Source organism: Cherax quadricarinatus, chromosome 80 (assembly GCF_038502225.1).
Source record: "Cherax quadricarinatus isolate ZL_2023a chromosome 80, ASM3850222v1, whole genome shotgun sequence".
Taxonomy (NCBI): domain Eukaryota; kingdom Metazoa; phylum Arthropoda; class Malacostraca; order Decapoda; family Parastacidae; genus Cherax; species Cherax quadricarinatus.
Genome location: NC_091371.1, coordinates 1,660,671 through 1,683,463, shown reverse-complemented (window position 1 = coordinate 1,683,463; position 22,793 = coordinate 1,660,671). Strand labels below are relative to the sequence as shown.

At 38.7% G+C, this 22,793-nt stretch overlaps 1 protein-coding gene across 3 annotated transcripts in view; it reads right to left on the bottom strand.

Annotated features, from left to right (window-relative positions):
* Positions 1-3,925: 3,925 nt before the first annotated feature.
* The window catches only part of LOC128702284 (zinc finger protein 84-like), a 31,668-nt gene continuing 12,800 nt past the window's right edge, over positions 3,926-22,793 (bottom strand). For all 3 annotated transcript variants that reach the window (XM_053796453.2, XM_053796455.2, XM_053796454.2), the window contains one exon: positions 3,926-8,374. In XM_053796453.2, coding sequence (XP_053652428.2) covers positions 6,801-8,198 — 1,398 coding nt within the window. In that variant the 5' untranslated portion in view covers positions 8,199-8,374 and the 3' untranslated portion in view covers positions 3,926-6,800. The remainder of the gene's footprint in view (positions 8,375-22,793) is intronic.

Below are 22,793 nucleotides of genomic sequence, written 5' to 3'. Positions count from 1 at the left end.
TTTCTCCTAAATGTCCATGGCACGGCGGATTTTATGAAAGAATGATTGGCATTGTAAAACGTCGTTTAAGGAAGACTCTTCATCGTCAGAGAATAGACTTAGAAGAATTCCGTACAGTTGTGACTGAAATAGAAAATAGAGTCAACAACAGACCTCTAACTTATGTTACCGATGATCTGGACAATTTAGAAGTGTAAAGTCCATCTCATTTACTCCATGGCAGAAGGCTTGAACCTGTTCCTTCCATGAATGATAAAGAAATCATAGAGGATCCTACTTACTTTGAACCTGAGCAACTCAGACGTAAATTCAAACACCTTAATAAAGTGATTGAACGTTGGGAGAAAATTTGGCGAGAAGACTATCTCACCTCATTGAGAGAACACTTCTATGGAGCTGGTGTTCCTGAAAATCATAAGTCCTTAACCCTTTGAGGGTTACGACCCAGGGTTTTTGACGTACTAGTACGCCTAAATTCTAGCGCCCTCAAATCTAGTGGGAGAAAGCTGGTAGGCCTCCATATGAAAGAATGGGTCTATGTGGTCAGTGTGCATGGTATAAAAAAAATCCTGCAGCACACAGTGCATGAGAAAAAAAAACTTTAACCGTTTTTTTGGAATAAAACAGCGAATTTGCACTGTATTTTCGTATGGTATTTATTGTTGTATTCTAGTTTTCTTGGTTTCATTTTATAGAATGGAAGGCATATCATAGAAATTGAAATGATTTTGGCTGGTTTTACAATGAAAAATACCTTGAAATTGAGCTCAAAGTAGCAGAAATGTTTGATTTTTACCAAAGTTCAAAAGTAAACAAATCATGCCAAGCGTCCAATACACGTCAACTGGCGAGTCTAATATTCTTTTGCAAGTGCGCCAATATGATTCATACCATTTTTTACATTAATGCAGTAGTCTGCATAACAGTAAATCTTATATTTTTTGTGAGAATAAAAATTCAAAGTGGAAAGCAAAAGAATGTAAGAGGGGCCTTGAGACGTGATTAATGAACAGAGGAAATGTCATTTTAATGCCAGGAATGTATTTCTTGTTTGTTCTGGACCCTATTCGGAAATTGGCATCTTTTGAAATTTGTGTGAAATTGGCAAAATTGCTAAATTCTGATCACTGTACTGGATAGTTGAAATTGGTAAATGGGTGGTTTCTTGCACTCATTCAATAGAAAAAATGGAGTTCTAGTGAAATATTCATGTTTTTTGTCGACTAGTACAGGGGAACTGGCCGAAAATGGGGCTCAAAGTGGGCAAAATTGCCGATCCGTAAACATCGCCGAGACCGCTAACTTCGCGAGAGCATAATTCCATAAGTTTTCCATCAAATTTCATATTTTTGGTGTCATTATGATCGGGAAAAGATTCTCTACCTTTTCATAAGAATTTTTTTTTTTTTTTTTTAAAATTTGGCCGACCCTGAGAACGAGTCTCGGAGAGGGCCTGTCGACCCTCAAAGGGTTAAGAACTGGTGACATAGTGATTATTGACAATGATGGTCCGAGGTCCCAATGGCCACTTGGAAAAATTGTGACTACATATCCTGATGCAAATGGAATCATCAGGACAGTTGATGTTTTAAGCAAAGGTGTAGTGAATAAGCGGACAATAAATAAACTAGTGCCGTTAGAATTATACAGTGTTGAAAATAAAATTAGTGATTCTCCAGAAACCACACAGACTAAAGCTGTTCAGAAAAAATGAGCAGCAGTGGTGGTGAGTGAGAAAATCAAATTAATGTCAAGTGATGAATAGTTCACCTGCAGCGAACCTCCGCCGGCCCCCAGTGTGGAGAAATTTTCTCCAGGAGGGGGGTATCAGCCCCCTTCAGCCCCTTTCAGCCCTGAGGGGCCCAGCCCTCTCAGAAGGGGCAAGCATCTTGTTTACTGCTACAGCAAGTAATTGATCCCAGATGCAGTACGAGTATGCGACGTGGTCAAGCGACCGAGGCTCCGTGCAAGACTCCAGTGTTGCAAATTGTAGTTTAATAAGAGACAGTCCATCTCTTACCTTGGCAGGACAATTAAGGAAAATCCTGCTCCCACTTTATTACCATGGTAAAGATAGTGTACATTGTTGTCTATGCTTAAGACAGCAAGAATCAAACATTCTGCTTTGCTTCATGGAGGAAGTGGCAAGGAAGCAAAAGTACTAGGTCAGCTTTTCCATTATGTGCTAGGGGCAGTGACGTAGGAGGTTGTGGTGTCTTCAGATTACTTTTGACTCTACTGAGAGTCACACTGACGCCAGGATAACCAACAAAGAACATTGATCCGTGCGTTAGTGTGAACAAAGTGTCTCGCAAAACACAATAAACACTTACAGAGAAGTGTGATCAGATTCGTTAGTGATAAGATTGTGAACAATAAAGACAAATCTTGTGGAACATAGTACACCAGTGTGCGTATTCCTAGACTATGGAAGACGTGGACATCCAAGGACACTTCAGCTTCTATCAAGTCACCGATACCTATTGAAGGTGTGAAGAACACCATAGCTCACGCTACAAGAGCAAGGTAGGTTACGAATTTCTTGTAGTACGGGGGACTGCGCAGTTCTCGAGTTGCAAGGAGTTTGTGATCAACCTATAGTCGGCAGTGAGGTGCGGAATTTTAAGCCCACACAAGTACTTAAGTCCATCAGTGAATGAAATATGCCCTACTGTACTAGTATTACAAAGTATTATAGAATACAAAATTATGATAATAGTGAGCAAAAATATATTACTAAAGATGCAATAATTAAATTTATTTTAGCGCAGGAATATTCTAACATAAAGAAATATGTTTTTGAGTGGAAGTTAAACAGATATTAAAATCTAAGTACAGGAATAATATAACAACACAAAGATAATATAAAATTATGGAAAAAAAATATATATCAATCATATTTATATAAAAAAAATTACATTGTTGATCTGTGTCTTGGCTTCAATATAACTTTTACCAGTTGTGAATCTTTCACTGTAACAGTTGTAATATCAGACCACTTCCCATGATTAACTGCAAGCAGTACTGGTAACACCAGCTGTGAGTCTTTCACTGTAACAGTTGTAATATCAGACCACTTCCCAAGATTATCCACAGTACAGGTGTGGTTTTAGAACTCACTCACCATGGGTTCAAACTCCGCACGTACCATGGTTGTTGAGAAATGGTTTACCATCTAAGTTTAAAGTTTAAATATAGGGAAACTTAGCTGGTAAACCATTTCTCAACAACCATGGTATGGGCGGAGTTTGAACCCATGGTGAGTGAGTTCTAAAACCACACCTGTACTGTGGATAATCTTGGGAAGTGGTCTGATATTACAACTGTTACAGTGAAAGATTCACAACTGGTAAAAGTTATATTGAAGCCAAGACACAGATCAACAATGTAATTTTTTTTATATAAATATGATTGATATATATATTTTTTTTCCATAATTTTATATTATCTTTGTTTTGTTATATTATTCCTGTACTTAGATTTTAATATTTGTTTAACTTCCACTCAAAAACATATTTCTTTATGTTAGAATATTCCTGCGCTAAAATAAATTTAATTATTGCATCTTTAGTAATATATTTTTGCTCACTATTATCATAATTTTGTATTCTATAATACTTTGTAATACTAGTACAGTAGGGCCCCTCTTTATGGAGTTTCACTTTACGGTGTTCCGCTAATATGGTCATTTCAAATTATGACCAAAGCTCTCTATACGGCTCCCCCCACCTGACTTTCTAATACGGTCACTGTGCCCCACCTGGACTGAGTCTCTCCATTATGTCTGGAAACTCCAAAATTTCAAGTGTTTTTAAAAGTTATTTTATATTTTATACATACTCTGAAGACATGTCCACAGGGTCCAAGAATTTAAAAAAAAAAAAAAAAAAAATTATTTTTTTTTGTGAAATGGTAGAGAATCTTTTTCTGAAGGTAATAAAACAAAAAAGTACGAAATTTGATGGAAAACTGAAGAAATTGTGCTCTCGAGAATTTTGATGCATCAGCGATATTTACGCATCAGCGATTTTGTCAATTTTGACTCCCATTTTAGGCCAATTACATTATTCCAGTCGACCAAATTCTTAGTCATTTCGCTAGTATTACTTCTATTTTATCGATTGAGCACAAGAAATCACAAAGTCAACTGTTTCAACTACCCAATAAAGTGATCAGAAATTAGTAATTTGGCCAGTTTATCACAAAGTTCAAAATATTCCTATTTCAAAATAGGGTCCAGCATAAACAATGCAGGCATTCCTGACACTAAACTAACATTTTCTCTGTTCATTAGTTACATTTTCAGGCTTTACAAATGAATTCCACTTTGATATTTTATTAAAATAATGAATTTTTATGCAAATAAAAAATGGAAGATTTACTGTTATGCTATATTGTAATAATTGTATAAATAATATCCGTGCATTTGTGAATGCACATAAGACCCATCAGCTGATGTGTATTGGACGAGTGACGTGATCTGTTTACTCTTGATCATCGGCAAAAAATTTAACATTTCTGCTATTTTGAGCTCAGTTTCACACCATTTTCAGTACTAAAACCAATAAAAGTCATCTGTATTTCTGTAATATATCTTCCATTCTATCAAATGAGATCAAGAAATTGCAAATACAACTATAAAACACACATGAAAAAACACTGCAAAGTCGCCGTTTTAATCCAAAATTACGGTCTAAGTTTTTTCTCTCATTATGCACTGTGCGCTGCAGGATTTGTTTTATGTGGTGCACACATACCACATAGATGTATTCTCTCACATCCAGGCCATAATTTACCGCTCACAGCTTATCTGAGTGAGCTGAGCTCATGTCATAGAACTACGGTTTGGACCCTGAAAGGGTTAATACCTTTAATAAACCTTTATGAGCTCAGAGTCTACTCCCAGAAAATAAGTGAATTTAGAAACAAGTTGCTCAAAAATCAAAAAAAAAAAAAATATTACCACCCATTCTTGAAAATTATTCTGACTCTGCCTACTGTAACTCATAACCACTCTAACTTGTCTAAATTCACCTATACCTTGCTAAAAAATTGATTCGTAATCACATATAAATTACACTGTAATGTTAGTGACCCATTTCATGTCTTTATAAACAACTAATTACAACTCTACCCAGATCATAAACTTGCAAATAATTCTATACCACTGTAACTTGGCAAGTTACTATCAAATTGAGGCCCATTTTCTGAAACCATTACGTAACACTGTAATACTATTATGCACCTCACAAGATGACTGAGAGGAAGGCATCCACACCTCTAGTTACTCTCTCTCTCATTTATCTTAGTTTTAATACAATATATTATGCTGAATAAATCCCGAGACCCTGTCCTTCATCCAATATTGTTGCTGTTCTTGTTCTATCCTTCCTTCAATTTTCATTTATTACTAGGCATTTTGGTTTCAATTCAGGCACCTAACTTCGTCCTTAATGTATCTTTGATTAGATTTTTTATTGAATCACTGAATACCTTCAAAATAAAATGCACTAAGCATTTTTCATTCTTATGTGCAATGTGTCTCACTGTCTAGTAATTTAAAGTTTGTTTTAACGTTGCCCAAAATGCCTTGGATAACAAGGGGTTTTCTATAAAGTAGTTTATACATGTCAATTAACATAATTGTATACTGTATAATTACTTATGTACAGCAGACCATTACATTACACAGTAGTTACATTCCTGAAAAACCCGTGTTAGGAAACTCCGTGTTAAATAACTGAAGAATTTATGGGAAAAATAGGGTTACGTTCCTGGGAGCCCCAAAAAAGCCAAACAACTTTTTTTTTTTTTTTTAGACCTCTAGATCTTACAAAAATAAAAGTGAATACATAATTGTTGTTCATTGTCATGAATTATGTTATGCTTAAGACTACAAATGCAACAGAAATAATAATATTGCTTACCTTAAATTGTGGTTGCTGGTATTTGTTGATGATTGTGAAGAAAATGGAAAGTTATGCTGTGGCCCTACTGGGCTGAGGTGGATGTTTGAGGTAAGATAGTCACGTAAGTCAGTCAGTAAGAGGCAAGTCAGTAAGTCAGTAAGTTAGTCAGTCAGTCAATAAAGTCAGTGAGTGAGATGACATCCTGAGTAATTCATTACATAAATGCATATATTTACCTCATTCTTTTTAATTATACAGAGTGACACTTCATTAATGCCATAGACTCTCACTATATCCATCAAACGTTAGCCACTCTTAAGCTTGTCCAATATCTTGCCACTTTCAGTAACACTCGCATGCCTAATGGGTGCCATGGCTGCTTGGTAGAGACAAGATACGGCAATTGAAAGATCAAAACACAATTCACAGACACAGGTAACTCCTAGGAGAGAATCATACTAAAAGCATATGCATGAAGGCCAGGATGAGGTTGGCCGGAGTGTCCGGGATGGCTGTAGATCTCCCCCACCCAGAGACAATGGTCCGACCCACAGTCAGGCAGCGGCCTGAGCTGGCGAAATATCCCACAGGGAACTCTCCAAATTTTTTCCCCGTCCACAAACAGAACTGTGTTAGGTTAATTTTACGAAGTGTATAAAAATATGCCGCAATTTTTCAATAGTATAATAACCAAAATGTGGCCAATAAATCTATGTAATATAACAGTCTACTGTATTGTATAGTACCCCACTCTAAAAATATAGTTGTTTGTTTGGTTTTATTTTACATTTCATAAGTGTCTGTGACACTTTAATCCCAGCATACACAAACTTATATTCAATGACTACTAACATGGATTCTCTCATATACATCAAATATACTCATGCTTTATTATGCTGCCTTTTTCACTAAATATTTCACATTCTTTAAACATTCAACAACTGAATGACTACGCATGTGTGTTCCCAGATTGCAATTTTGGTTAAAACATTTCCCACATTCTGGGCACTGGTATGGTTTATCTCCTGTGTGAATTCGCTTGTGGTTTACAAGACTACTTTTAACACTAAAACATTTCTGACAATCTGAACACTCATATGGTTTAACTCTTGTGTGAATTCTTTCATGTTTTATAAGACTTCCTTTTACAGTAAAATGTTTATGACACTGCAAACATTCAAAAGGTTTTTCACCTGAATGAACTCTCATGTGGGTTTTAAGATTACTTCTTTGTCTGAAAGACTTCAAACATTCGGAACACTTGTATGGTTTATCACCAGTATGAATACGCATGTGTGTCACTAAACTATGTTTATGGCTGAAACATGTAGTACACTCAGAACATTTAAATGGTTTATTTCCTGTATGAATGCGCATATGAGATTCAAGGGCACTTTTCTGTTTAAAACATTTCACACACTCAGAACATTTAAATGGAGAATCACCAGTGTGAACTCTCATGTGAACCACAAGATTGCCCTTTATGGTAAAACACTGTGTACACTCTGGACACTGATAAGGTTTATATCCTGAATGAGTATGCATGTGTTTTATAAGAGTACTTTTGTCACTGAAACATTTCAAACACTCTGTACATGGAAATGGCTTGTCTCCTGTATGGATCCTCATGTGTGTTAACAGGCCATTTTTTTGGGTAAAATATTTCAGACACTTTGTACACTGATAAGGCTTTTCACCAGTGTGAGCCCGCATGTGTTTTACAAGAGTGCATTTTACACTAAAACGCATTAGACACTCTGGACACTGAAAAGGCTTATCTCCAGTGTGAATCCTCATATGTGCTACAAGGGAGCCTTTTTGTCTGAACCTTTTTAGACACACAGAGCACTGAAAAGGCTTATCTCCTGTGTGAAATCGCATGTGTGTTACAAGAGAGCGGTTATGGCCGAAACATTTCCCACACACTGAACACTTGTATGGTTTCTCTCCAGTGTGAACACGCATGTGTGCTATGAGATTCCATTTTGAATTACAGCACTTCTGACAATGTGAACACTGATACGATTTTTCTTTAGTAAGAAATCTTATGTGTGTTTTAAGCTTTTGCTTATATTTAAAACATTTTAAAGACTTGGTACACTGGTATGGCTGACCATCAGAATGAAATCGCATATGCAATACAAGACTGTATTTAAGGCTAAAATTTTTCAGACACTCAGAACACTGATATGGTTTACTGTTAGTGTCAACACTCTCGTGTGTTTCCAAGTTTGAGTTTCCTGGCAAGCCTAAACCACTAATCATTTGGGATTCTCCATAAACTGACATGATTTAACAATGAGAATTCACTACAATAGAGACTAGGCTGTCAACTCAGTATTACTTTGCCAGTTTCAAAACTAAAATCAGGATAAGTTCAGCAACTGCTGAAGATATGTCTATAAAAGGTTCTTAAAGAACTTGAGAACAGAAGTATCCGGATGGCAGGATGATCCATAAACTAGCTGTGGAGTAGAAAAATTAAGCTATCAAACTGTTTTTATTATTATTATTTTTTTTATTAACACATTGGCCATTTTCCACCAAGGCAGGGTGACCCAAAAAAGAAGAAACAATTTCATCATTCACTCCATCACTGTCTTGCCAGAGGCATGCCTATGCTACAGTTAAAAAACTTCAATATCAACACCTCTCCTTCAGAGTGCAAGCACTGTACTTCCCACCTTTAAGACTGAAGTCCGACCTGCCAGTTTTCCTGAATCCCTTCATAAATGTAACCCTGCTCAAATTCTAACAGCACATCAAGTCATAAAAACCATTTGTCTCCACTCACTCCTATCTAACATGCTCATGCATGCTTGCTGGAAGTTCAAGCCCTTACACACAAAACTTCCTTACCCCCTCCCTCCAACTTTTCCTAGGATGACCTCTGCTGAGCCTTCCTTCTACTACAGATTTATATGCTCTCCGAGTCATTCTATTTCATTCCATCCTCTCTAAATATTTGAACCACCTCAACAACCCCTCCTCAGCCCTTTGTATAATACTATTGGTAAGCCTGCACCTCCTTCTAAATTCCAAACTACGGATTCTCGAATTATATTCACACCACACACTGCCCTCAGACACCTCAGAAAACATTAGCTAATGTTTGGAATTTTTTTAATGTAACCATGATATCAACTTGGACTTTGACGGGTCTGGGCCAATTATTTTCATCATACCCTTCAGAGGGCAAAAGAAACAAGCATTATGTAGAAAGTTATGATAGCATAAAAGAAAATGATAAGAATCCTGGTTACCAGACAGTGAATGATGCAGAAATTGCAGAAAGAGAGACTGAGAGGTTACCTGAAATGTCAGTTGTACGAGATGAGATTTATATTCTTGTCACATACACTGACCTTTCAGGCAAAAGAGAAGTGCAGGCCTGTTATCCAAAGGATAACATCATTGTACCAAACAAATGGAGCCAAATACATTCCTTAACTCTTTCACTGTCCAGACCCAAATATTTATATAGATCCCAGTGTCCACTTCCCCCCACCCCTCAAAAATAAAAAATGATAGAGAATCTTTTTCTGAAGATAATGGCACCAAAATATGACACATGATGAAACGCTTACAGAATTACGAAGATGCAAGGTTAGTGGTCTGGGTACAATTAACTAAGTTGGCAATTTTGCCCATATCGAGTCCATACTGAAGTCAATTCCACTGATCCATCCAACCAAGTTCTTAGCTATTTCGCTAATATGTCTTCCCTTTTTTTGACTGAGCACAAGAAACCAACCATTAACGTATTTCAATTACAGTGGAACCTCAATATTCGTATGTCCCTATATTCGTACAGTTCAATATTCGCCCATTTTTTTGAGAAAAATTTGACTAGGTATTCCAAGATTGTCCTGATATTAGAACCAAACAAAACAGTCTATCTGGCTGAAATCTAACAAAAACAAAGCATCACACACTCAGTCTCTTGTCAGCTTTCATTCGTTAAGCATCGTTTGTACAAGCTCCGTGAAACTTTTTGGTACAGTGGACCCCCGCATACCGTACACATCGCATACCGTTCAATCCGCATACCGCTCGCTTTTATTGCAAAAATTTTGCCTCGCATACCGCCCAAAAAACCTGCTCACCGCTCTTCGTCCGAGACGCGTCCAATGTGCGCCCTTAGCCAGCCTCACATGTGCCGCCGGTGGCATTGTTTACCAGCCAGCCTCCGCGGTAACATCCAAGCATACAATCGGAACATTTCGTATTATTACAGTGTTTTTGGTGATTTTATCTGCAAAATAAGTGACCATGGGCCCCAAGAAAGCTTCTAGTGCCAACCCTACAGCAATAAGGGTGAGAATTACTATAGAGATGAAGAAAAAGATCATTGATAATTATGAAAGTGGAGTGCGTGTCTCCGAGCTGGCCAGGTTGTATAATAAACCCCAATCAACCATCGCTACTATTGGTGGTACAGCTGCTGCTGCTGCTGCACTGTCAGCTGCTGCTGCTGCTGTAGCACCGTCAGCTGCTGCTGCTGCTGTACCACCATCAGCAGTACCATCTGCTGCTGCTGTAGCATCGTCTGCTGCTGGTGTAGCACTGTCAGCTGCTGCTGCTGTTGTACCACTGTCAGCTGCTGCTGCTGCTGTAGTACCGTCTGCTGCTGCTGTAGCATCATCTGCTGCTGCTGTAGCATCGTCTGCTGCTGCTGTAGCACTGTCAGCTGCTGCTGCTGCTGCTGTAGCACCATTGTTGGTGTGGCTTATTGAGAATACCAAGAAACAATTAACCCCAGAGGATTTGCCACCCAGGATAACCCAAAAAAGTCAGTGTCATCGAAGACTGTCTAACTTATTTCCATTGGGGTCCTTAATCTTGTCTCCCAGGATGCAACCCACACCAGTCGACTAACACCCAGGTGAACAGGGAAAAATGCCTGGAACTAGTGCTCATATTGGTGAATTTAAAGCCAGCAAAGGTTGGTTTGAGAGATTTAAGAATCGTAGTGACATACACAGTGTGATAAGGCCTGTTCTGGAAGAAAATGCCAAACAGGACCTACAGTACTCAGGAGGAAAAGGCACTCCCAGGACACAGTGTCTCATCAGTCATTGCTGCATCTTCAATAAAGGTAAGTGTCATTTATTCTTCATTTAGTAGAGTAGTACATGCGCAATATATACTGTGCATGTACTACTCTACTATTGTGCAAGTATCCTTCTCTTTGTGTGTAGGAAAATGTATATTTCATGTGGTAAAATTTTTTTTTTTCATACTTTTGGGTGTCTTGCACGGATGAATTTGATTTCCATTATTTCTTATGGGGAAAATTCATTCGCATACCGATCATTTCGCATAACAATCAGCCCTCTTGCACGGATTAAAGTCACTATGCGGGGATCCACTGTATTTCCTTGTTATTCTGTGGTGCTCTTTAACCCTTTGACTGTTTCAGGCCCCTTTCTGAAACTGTCATTCTATGTCGCCAAATATTAGAAAAAAAAAAAATATTTTTTCTTATGAAAATGTTAGGAATATTTTTCTGAGTGTTTTAAGCCTAAAAAAATTTTTTTGCCATCAGTACTTACCGAGATATAGAGCTGCAAAGTTTGCAGAAAGTGATGTGCGTATGGCAACAGCGGCGACTGCCGCCCACCCGGTATTCTTTTATTTACTCTAATTCAAAGGTTTCTTGCATTTTTCAATATTTTTCTTTTCCAAGTAACTTATGTGGCCTGTGAGACCAATGTAAGGTGCATTGTTCAAATATACACTCATTGTTTACAACACAATAACTGAACAAACTTTATCACTATTAGTTTGTGTATACACTTTGTTTACACAAACAATACAAAACAATGTTTATTACTATTGTTCCATAATATATATACATATGTACAGTCACTGAACACGTTCCTAGAACCGCTGCAGCTTGTGGAACTCTTTGAAACATGGGTATATGCAGAGGGGCACTTGACACTCCTCACACATAAAACGAGCGTCTCTGCGTGTTTGTGGGCGTTTTGTGGTATGTGTACATACATAACACCTCTTAGGAGCATTTTTCTTGGCAGTAGTAGGAGGCAGTTGTATGGGGTAGTGATCACCAGGCCTGAAACGAGATGGCGTGTGTGGGTAATTTCGTGGGCGCTGGTCTATTGCAGGTGTTGCTCCTTGGTACTTTGCGATTATTTGTCTGATTACTGACAAACAAAATTCACCATATTTTGGTGTTTTGTTGGTCTTCAACTTGTATATGTTATAAGCATTTAGCATAGAGATATCAACAAGATGGAAAAAAGTTTTATATACCACTTATAACTCTTGCGTACACAGTCTGCAAACCCAATCTGCATGTCACATTTGTCCACTAAGCGTATATTGAGGTTGTAGTCCATGACAGCTGCAGGCTTTAGAATGGGTTCATTGGTCTCTCTGTTGTGCCTGCCACTGTGTGCCATTTCATTTCGGTGAACTGATGTCAACAATGTGACATCACGTTTGTCATGCCACTGAAATGCCATGATGTCATTGGCAGCAAAGGCTTGCACCTCACCTCTGCGAGTGCCAGCGTCGAACCTTGGCATATGTTTACGATTACCACGCACTGTGCCACACACGTCTGTCAAGTTCACTCGCAAGAAATCACTGAGTAAGGGGCTTGTGTACCAGTTATCAGTAAATAACATATGCCCCTTACCAAGATATGGTTCCATCATTGTTCGAACCACATCACCAGAGATACCCAATAACTTCATGGTACAGTGGTCCCTCGTTTTTCGTAATTAATCCGTTCCTGGAGGAGCTACTATAAACGAAATTTACGAATTGTGAATCAATTTTCCCTATAAGAAATAATGTAAATACAATTAATCCGTTCCTGACACCCAGAAGTATTAAAACAAAAAATTTTTTTACATGAAATATACATGTAGTACATAAACAATACAATGGGAAATGATGAATGAAACATTAACAGCATAACACTTACCTTTATTGGAGATTCTTCTTAATGTATGGGAGACTGGAGGAAGAGAGATTGGATTATTTACAGTTTGGAAGGGGAATCCCCTTCCAGCAACACCTCAGGTACCAATTGCTTCTCTGGGGTTGCTTCTCTTCTCTGTTTCTTAATGCCACTAGGACCACCTTGAGAGTCACTCTAGTCCTGTCTCGCAAAGTAACTGTGGAGAGAGCTCTGTTTCTGGCATCTCTTTAACACTTCCCTAAAATGGCCCAAGACTTTGTCACTGTACATATTTCTCACCTTCTTTACCACAGGCTTGGCACTAGGAGCTTTCTTTGGAGCCATGGAAGCTTATTTAGTACTTGCAAGCACTAAAATGAGTGGAATATTATGAAATATTTCGTAGGAGCACTTGAGGGGACCTTCACTCGCTGGTAAACAATGCCAGACTGGCTGGGTAGGGAGGCCGCCCCGGTTCACACCGTGTGTACGCGACCAGGACGAACTACTATTCGCGAGTCAACCTATGAAAAGCGAGTCCATGTTTATACGAAAATACCCCTATGATTGGCGAAATTTACGATTGCTGAGAACTACGAAAAGCGAGGGACCATTGTATGTCTCAAAGTATTACTGCCAGTGTACACAATGATATCCAAAACTAGACCACTTCTGCAATCACACAGTACAAATAGCTTTATACCAAAGCGTTTCCTCTTGCTTGGTATATATTGCTTGAATGAGTCTTCCTTTGAATAAAATCAAGGACTCATCAATAACAAGCTTCCTGAAGGGATAAAAATACATGCAGCACTTTTGTTTCAGGTACATAAACACATTTCTGATCTTATATAACCTGTCGCTTCTGTCAGGCCTGGTTTTGTCCGAAAAGTGTAACATACGTAACAGTATCAGGAAACGATTGACACCTATAATGTCACTAAAACCTGGAGTTGAAATCAGGCGTTCTGTTGCCCAGTATGTGGTGACAGTGTGCTTATACACATGTGGCATAAGCATTATTGTAGCAAAAAACAGGTACATCTCTGCCACAGTTGTCTCCTTCCACTTGTGTAGCCGTGATTTTGGTGAGAGAATTGTATTTGCCATGGTGTAATCATAGTATGTGTTTGTTTCCCTGACAATGATGTCCATCAGGGGTTCATCAAAGAATAGCTCAAAGCAGTCCAGTTCACTAGCATTGTTCCCAAGTGGACATGATGGCTTTATTCCACTTTGTGTTTCATCAAAGTCATGGGGACTGGGAACAAACTCGTCACCGTCCTGCCAATCCCAGATGCGGTCTGCTGGTGGGTTCTGGATATTGTACCATGGTTGTGGTTGTGCAGGTTGTGGGAGTGTGGGGTCGGGTGAGGCTGGTTGTTGTGCAGAGTCAGCAGCGTGGGTAGTAGCGTGGCCCGCTGATGGTGCCACATGGGCCGTGCCACCCTCACTATCACCACCACTGCCTGCTCCCTCACTCACATCAATCATACCCATCGTAACAATATCGTCATCTTCACTATCAGGTCGTGGTGTAGGGCCACGAGATGTGCTCCCAGAGTTTCTCCTTCCCCTTGGAACAACATATGAAACACTACCAGACCGCATGCTACGTCGTACATACTGCCGCTTCACTGGGGAATATTCACCCTCACTGTCACTAGAACTGCTTTCAATGACCTTGAAATCACTATCGCTATCACTATCACATTCACTGCTAACATCTGGGTGTTGTACACGACCAAATAGTTTCCTCTTTCGTCCTGGTACAGGCGAACGTGAACGTGAACAAGCCGGCCCAGCACCAGAGGTTGAAGGTTGTGGGTCATCTGGGTTTTCATCACTAATTACGTTATCCTGGGCACTTTTTCCGGTAACACTCACTTTAAAACCCTGGAATTCAGTGTCACTGACATTTTCATCGCTGTTAGAGCTATCACTTGGGAACAAAAGACCTCCAATCCGCCGAGGAGTGAGGAACTTCTTACCGAGAGGCATGGTGAAAATGGACTAACAAGATGGCGTTCCCACAATGCACTGCTGGGTCCCAGATTTTTTTCACAGGGTGCACACCGACCACTGAGACCCATTCTCTCTCATGTAGGCCTACCAGGCCTTTCCCGCTTGATCTGAAGCCGCTAGAATTTGTGCGTATAAATACGTCAGAAACATTGGCTCGTAAGACGTATATATACGGCATAAACAGTCAAAGGGTTAAATATTTTCATTGAAAATAAGTAATCATGGCCCCCCAAAAAAAAGAGTAGTGATCCAAACAAGCCTAAAAAGAAAGCAGTGAGAACAATTAAAATGAAAAAAAATTAATTGCAAAGTGGGAAAATGGAACACTCAAAATGGCCACTAAATATGGTATGGCAAAATCCACTACACCATCCAGATTGAAAAAAGAGGCAATAAAAGAGGATGATGTGCTAAAAAAGAGTAAAAATACTTGTTGTGAAAGATCACAGATAATTAAAGAAATGGAAAAGCTTTTGTAAATGTGGATTAACAAAAAACAATCATCCAATGACAGTGTTTTGGAAACAACAAGGTAGTTATATAGTGATCTTAGGCAAGACACCTCAAAAAACAGCAGTGAAAATGATGAATTTAACCCTTAAACTGTCCAAACGTAGATCTACCTTTGCACACTTAGTGCTCCAAACATAGATCTATGTTTTTTTTTACATAAGAAACAATGTAAAATCGAATGTAGATCTATGTTCGGAGTGCTACGTGTGCGAACGTAGATCTACATTTGGACAGTTTAAGGGTTAAGGAATGTAGGGTCTGGTTTGATAGGTTTATAAAGAGAAGCGGGATTCATAGTGTTGTAAGGCATGGGGAGGCTGCCAGTGTTAACAGAGATGAGGCTGAAAAGTGTTAGGAATTTTAAACCTATGTAGACATTGAGGGATTTATTCCTCAAGTTTTTAATTATGATGAAACTAGCCTCTTTTAGAAAAGAATGCCTAAGAGAACGTACATCACACAAGAAGAAAAATCATTACCAGGACACAAGCCTATGAAAGACAGGCTAATACTCATGTTGTGTGGTAATGCTAGTGGAGACAGCAAAATTAAACAGCTGCTAGTCTACCAATGAAAATTAAAGGAGGATTTAACAAGCTGCTAGTCTACCAATGAAAATCCAAGGAGGATACTTTAGACGGCTAATAGTAAAGCTTGGGAAAGAAGAGAGTTCTTCACTGATGGGATACACATGAAGTGTTTGCCCAAGTGTGAAGCAGTACCATGTAGAAAAAAGTTACCATTAAGGTCACTTCTGGTAATGGACAATGCACCTCATCTTCCAGTTTGGAAAAGAATTTAGTGGATGAATACAGCTTCATTAAAGTGAAGTTCTTGCCCCCCCCCCCCCCAACACCAATCCTCTTATCCAACCCATGGACCAGTAGGTAATTACAAATATTAAGAAAATTTACACAATAGCACTGTTCAAAAGGTGTTGTGAAGTGACCTCTGAAACAGAACTTACCCTTGGGAAATTTTGGAAAAACTATTTTAATATACTCCAGCATTTCAGGATAATACACAAAACCTGGGGAAAGTTTCTTTCAGGACACTGAACTCTGCCTGGAAGAAACTGTGGCCAGACAGTGTGTCAGATTTTGAAGGCTTTGAGACAGAGCCTGTAGTGAAGGATATTGTTTCTCTGGGTCAGTCCATGGGTTTGGAAATGAATGATGAGGATGTAGAGGAGTTAGTGGAGGATCACAAAAATAAACTCACCACAGAAGAACTTCAAGACCTGCACAAAGAGCAACAAGAAGTGGATGAAGAAATTTCTTCTTCAGAGGAAGAAAGCAGTAAGGGCAACATTTCCACTGCAGAAATAAGGAATTGGGTTACCATTGGGCTCAAGCACAGAGCCTGGTGGAAAAATGGCATCTTAACATTACTGTTGTGAACAGGAGCATCAACCTATTCGCTGACAATGTTGTTGACCACTTTACAAAAATTCTGAAAAGTCATCAAGAGCAGACAACACTGGACAGCTTCTTTAGCAAAGGAAAACATCAAATGCTAGTGAATCCCCATAATCTTCAAGTGCTACTGCACAGAGACAAAAAAGAGAAGAAACACCAGATGGGCAGTTACCTGATGTTTTTATGGAAGGTGACAATCTTTCCAAGCAATAACATCTCTCCACCTTCCTATTAGGTCATCACCACTCCTCAGTAAAGTGCAGTTAAATTTTCATTTACCATGTTTTTATTTATGTTATAGTTTTCATGCATGATATGCATTCAAATATTATTGTACAGGTTTAACCCCAAAACGGTCAATGTGAAACAGTATATACAGTATTGGAGTCACAGGATTCATTATTTTAAGACTGAGATTAATATTTCTGTTTATGGTCAAATGAGTGACAGTATCGATGTGTCTGCAGTTCCAGGTCAGATTTTAGGGCCTTTGACTACATTGGTGTTTAGTATGTCGTAGAGAGTTATGCCTGTGGGTTCTGTCACAACTATCAAGAAAGCATTTTAGGCAGTAGTAAGTGTGGATGTAATGAACGATCTTTGAAACGATTACTTACTGCAGCTTTTTGTTGGGCTTTAGGTGTGTTGCTGCAGTTGATCCCCAAGCACAAATAGCATAGGTGAGGTATGGATAAATAAGTGAGTGGTATAGTGTGAGAAGGGCATTTTGCGGCACGTACAAAAAATGCCTTAACCAACAGTGAAAAACTTAACCAATGATGTTCATCCGGAACATGTCCCCAGCCACAGACCGGGCCGCGGGGGCGTTGACCCCCGGAACTCTCTCCAGGTAAACTCCAGGTAAACTCCAGCCACTCCAAGACTCAGTGTGCCATTGTTTACAAGCTGTTGTGGTTGGTTTCCATGTGTGCCTCCCATACATTTTGGATTATTCTAGTGTTTCTAGTGCTTGTAACTGCTAATTAAGCCACCATGGGCCCCAAGAAAGCTTCTAGAGCCAGCCCTTTGGTAAAGGATGTGGGAAACACGATAGAATTCAAGAAAAAGTTTGTAAAAAAATACGAAAGTGGTGGTGGTAGAGGGTGGTACTGGTTGTGATGGTGGTAGAGGGTGGTACTGGTTGTGATGGTAGTAGAGGGTGGTAGTGATGGTGGTAGAGGGTGGTACTGGTTGTGATGGTGGTAGAGGGTGGTAGTGATGGTGGTAGAAGGTGGTACTGGTTGTGATGGTGGTAGAGGGTGGTAGTGATGGTGGTAGAAGGTGGTCCGGTGATTCTCAAGCTGGTCCTAGTGGCATTAAAAAACCAAGAAGGGAGGTAACCCCACCAAAGGACTTGGTACCTGAAGTGTTTATGGAAGGGGATTCTCCTTCCAAGCAATAGACAGTCCTGAATATCCCCTAATGCTGGCACATCACTCATCAACTCCACAATAAAGGTAGGTGGCATTTAATTACTGTTTATTTTGCATGTCCCATTCCTTTCCATATAAGGAAATGTATATTTCATGTAAAAAAAAAAATCAGACTTTGGGGTGTCAGGCACGGATTAATTCTATTTCCATTATTTCTTATGGGGAAAATTAACTTGATCAACGGCAATTTCGACCAACGGCAAGCCCTCTGGAACGGATTAATGCCATTGGTTGAGGGTCCACTGTATATACATTCTCTCGCCCAGTGCCCCAAATATTTTGAAAAAAAAAAAAAAAAATTGCATTTTTTTATAGAAATAAAGTGCATTTTTCTACGTGTTATAGGAAAAATAAAATTTTAGGGTCAGTACTTATGAAGATATGAGGCCGCGAAGTTGGCACTGGATGCTCACCTGACGGCAACATCGAGTCCTGCCGCTTTCTTAAGCGTTGCCATTATACCTTTTGTTTCTCATATTTATATTATTTTATATAATTTTTATGTTTTGATAATTACAATTTATAGTACTTGTGATTTTATAGCCAAATTATGTTCTGACACTAATATTAGGTACTGAAATTGTACTCAAATTGTCACAAACACACTGACAGGTGAACATTTACACCTGCCTTGGTCATTTACTATTGTCTAGGAATATATACAAAGTATTGATAGGTTCAAGCAATGTTTTAGATACGTGGGAGTATATAATAAGTTTCCTCGAAGCATGATGTAAGACAAGTGTCAGTCCACTGCTGACAGTGCAGTGGTGACATATGATGAGCGCCCATGGCCCTGCCTTTATTTGTTTTCACTGTTACACATAAACATGTGTCTGTTAAACTATCTGTTTGTCAAGCTCTCAGTGTGTCTAGCTCTCAGTCTGTCTAGCTCTCTGTCTAGCTCTCCATCTATCTGTCTGTCTAGCTCTCTGTTTATCTCTGTCTCTGCCTATCTGTCTCTCTGCTTCTCTTCCTTTCTGTCTCTGCTTCTCTCTCTCTCTCTCTCTCTCTGTCTCAGAGAGAACCACTTGTGAACCAACAGGTATTACACACGACTGCATCATCACGTCTGGTTCCTGAGGAAGTGTAAATACTGTATGTATTTGCCAGTCATGTTTATGCATTATATCTACAAGCACAGTATAGCACTTTGTCTGGATTTTTTGGGTATTCCTAGGTAATTTACACTATATACAATTGTATTTGTGTACCGGTGAGACAGACGTAGACAGAGACAGACACAGATACAGACGGAGATAGAGCCAGCCAGCAAGCCTGCCGAACACATATTACACGTTCCAGAATTGTTTCTCTTTACTTAGGGCATAGGTTATAAGACATTCTGAAAGGGTGTTGTACAAATGTTGCACATGGGTTATTATCAAAATTTTTTGATATTTCCTTGACCAGTTATGGCCACATTCACCTCAAAGCCACTAAACTTGGGGTCAACATCACTTTTCTCTTAAAATGGGAGTGTTAATACTACATGAAATCAGTGAATCCCAGATGTTTGCCATGCTGTTTGCTCTAGCTGGTGCTCATTTGAACTGGTGCTCCCACAAGGTACTAAGTGGTCACAGATTTTTTTAATATTGCGCACACCGAGTGTTAAGACTGACTCTATACTGAACAGGCATTTCAGGCCAATTGTGCCAAATTTGGAGGCAGGAAAAATAAAACACTGATCTACATTTGTGGCGCTAGAGGTAAGAATGTATATATACGTTAGGACTGTTTAGAGTTTAAATAAGCAATATTTCCACTTAAAATGTTTTACAAAAAAACTGGTAATTTTTTGGAGTCTGGAATGGATTAACCCAATTTACATAATTTTTCATGCGAACAATTGATTCAAAATTCGTACAACTCACTATTCAAACAGCCTCCTTGAACAGATTAAGTCTATAATTTTTTTTTTTTTTTTAACACACTGGCCGATTCCCACCAAGGCAGGGTGGCCCGAAAAAGAAAAACTTTCACCATCATTCACTCCATCACTGTCTTGCCAGAAGGGTGCTTTACACTACAGTTTTTAAACTGCAACATTAACACCCCTCCTTCAGAGTGCAGGCACTGTACTTCCCATCTCCAGGACTCAAGTCCGGCCTGCCGGTTTCCCTGAACCCCTTCATAAATATTACTTTGCTCACACTCCAACAGCATTAATATTTGACGTGCTGTTGGAGTGTGAGCAAAGTAACATTTATGAAGGGGTTCAGGGAAGCCGGCAGGCCGGACTTGAGTCCTGGAGATGGGAAGTACAGTGCCTGCACTCTGAAGGAGGGGTGTTAATGTTGCAGTTTGGAAACTGTAGCGTAAAGCACCCTTCTGGCAAGACAGTGATGGAGTGAATGATGGTGAAAGTTTTTCTTTTTCGGGACACCCTGCCTTGGTGGGAATCGGCCAGTGTGATAAAAAAAAAAAAATTATAGGGTACAGTGGTACATTGATATTCAGACTTAATCTGTTCAAGGAGGCTGTTTGAATAGTGAGTTGTACGAATTTTGAATCAATTGTTCACATGAAAAATAATGTAAATTGGGTTAATCCATTCCAGACCCCAAAAAATTACCAGTTATAAAACATTTTAAGTGGAAATATTGCTTATTTAACCTCTAAACAGTCCTACCACAATAATAGGTAATTTTGCCAATTTTACAAAAAATAAAAAAAATCCAATTTAAAAGAGAGTGCAAAATAAACAATGTAGAAATTCCAAGTACTAAAACATTTCCTTTGTTCATTAATTACGTCGCCAGGCCTCTTCTATATTACAACTGCTTTCCATTTTTAATTCATAATCCAACAAAAATATATTTACTCAATTTCCCAGATATTAAAATATATGCAGCCAGGAATGACTGCTCATGGTTTACTGTATCCTAATAACCAAATTGGGCCTATCAAAACCAATAAAACAAACCAAGGGATATAGGGAGGTTTCACCTGCCCTCATGATAACTGGCAAAAATCAAATATTTCTGCTACTTTGGGCCCTGTTTCAAGGTACTTCTGATCCTGAAACCAATATAAATCATCTCTATTTCAATAGTATGTATTCATTCTCTCAAATGATACCAAGAAACACCCAATGAAACCATAAAAGCAATCCTAGAAAACATCTCAAACTTGCTATTTTAACTCTGACTGTTTTGGTCATATATATACGTCTTACGAGCCACCATGTTTGATGTATATATACTAAAAATTCTAACGGCTTCAAATCAAGCAGGAGAAAGCTGGTAGGCCCACATGTGAGAGAATGGGTCTGTGTGGTCAGTGTGCACCATATAAAAAAAAATCCTGCAGCATGCAGTGCATAATAAGAAAAAAAAATGCCGACTTTGTGGTGTATTTTTGCATAGTATTTATGGTTGTAGTCTCGTTTTCTTGGTCTCGTTTGATAGAATGGAAACCATATTATAGAAATAGAGGTGATTTTGATTGGTTTTACTATGAAAAGAACCTTGAAATGGAGCTCAAAATAGGGGAAATGTTTGATTTTTGCCTATGTTCAAAAGTAAACAAATGATGTCATTGTCCAATAAATGTCCAACTAGCCATTCTGATATGCAGTCATGAATGGGTTAACTATATTTGTACAATTATTTTAATATATTCCAATAGTCTGCATAACAGTAAATCTTCTATTTTTTGTTTGAATAAAAATTCAAAACAGAAAGCAAGAGTAATATCACAGGAGCCTGGAGACATGACTGATGAACAAGGAAAATGTTATTTTAGAGCCAGGAATGTCTGCACTGTTCATTCTAGACCCTATTTTGAAATTGGCATAATTTTTAATTTGCATGAAATTGGCCAAGTTGCAAATTTCTGACCACGTTAATGGGTAGTTGAAATTGGTAAATGGGCAGTTTCTTGTACTCAATCGATAGAACAAACTGAGTTCTAAAGAAATAGCTATGAGTTTGGTCAACTGGAGCAATGGAATTAGCCAAAAATAGGGCTCAAAGAGGGCAAAATTGCTGATTCATAAATATCGCCAAGGTTGCTAACTTCGCGAGAGCGTAATTCCGTAAGTATTCCATCAAATTTCGTTCTTTTGGTGTCATTACCACCAGGAAAAGATTCTCTATCATTTCATGAGAATTTTTTTTTTTTTTTTTTTCAAAAATTTTTCTACACCAGGAGACACCCCAGGATTTGGAGTTTCGACAGTCAAGGGGTTACACTAAACATATGATCAGAGTTTTGCTTTTCCCAGCATGCATTGTTTGGGTGTAGGATTTCATTGTATACAGTGCATACTCACCATACAGACCCTTTCTCTTATATCTAGGCCAAAATTTACCACTCATAGTTTGTGAGCTCATCTTATGAAGTACAACTATGTGAGGGGCGCTGGCCTCAAAGACAAAGTTCTACGTGACAGCCACTGAAAGAGTCAAACTTGATTTTTAATCTATGTTTCCTCAATTGTTTATATCTCCTCATACATCTATGTCTCAATCCTCTACACTGTTATCTGTGGATCTTTGTATCTCCTCTGATTGAGAATAAAATATATTCTGAGTCACCACTACTTATCATAGCA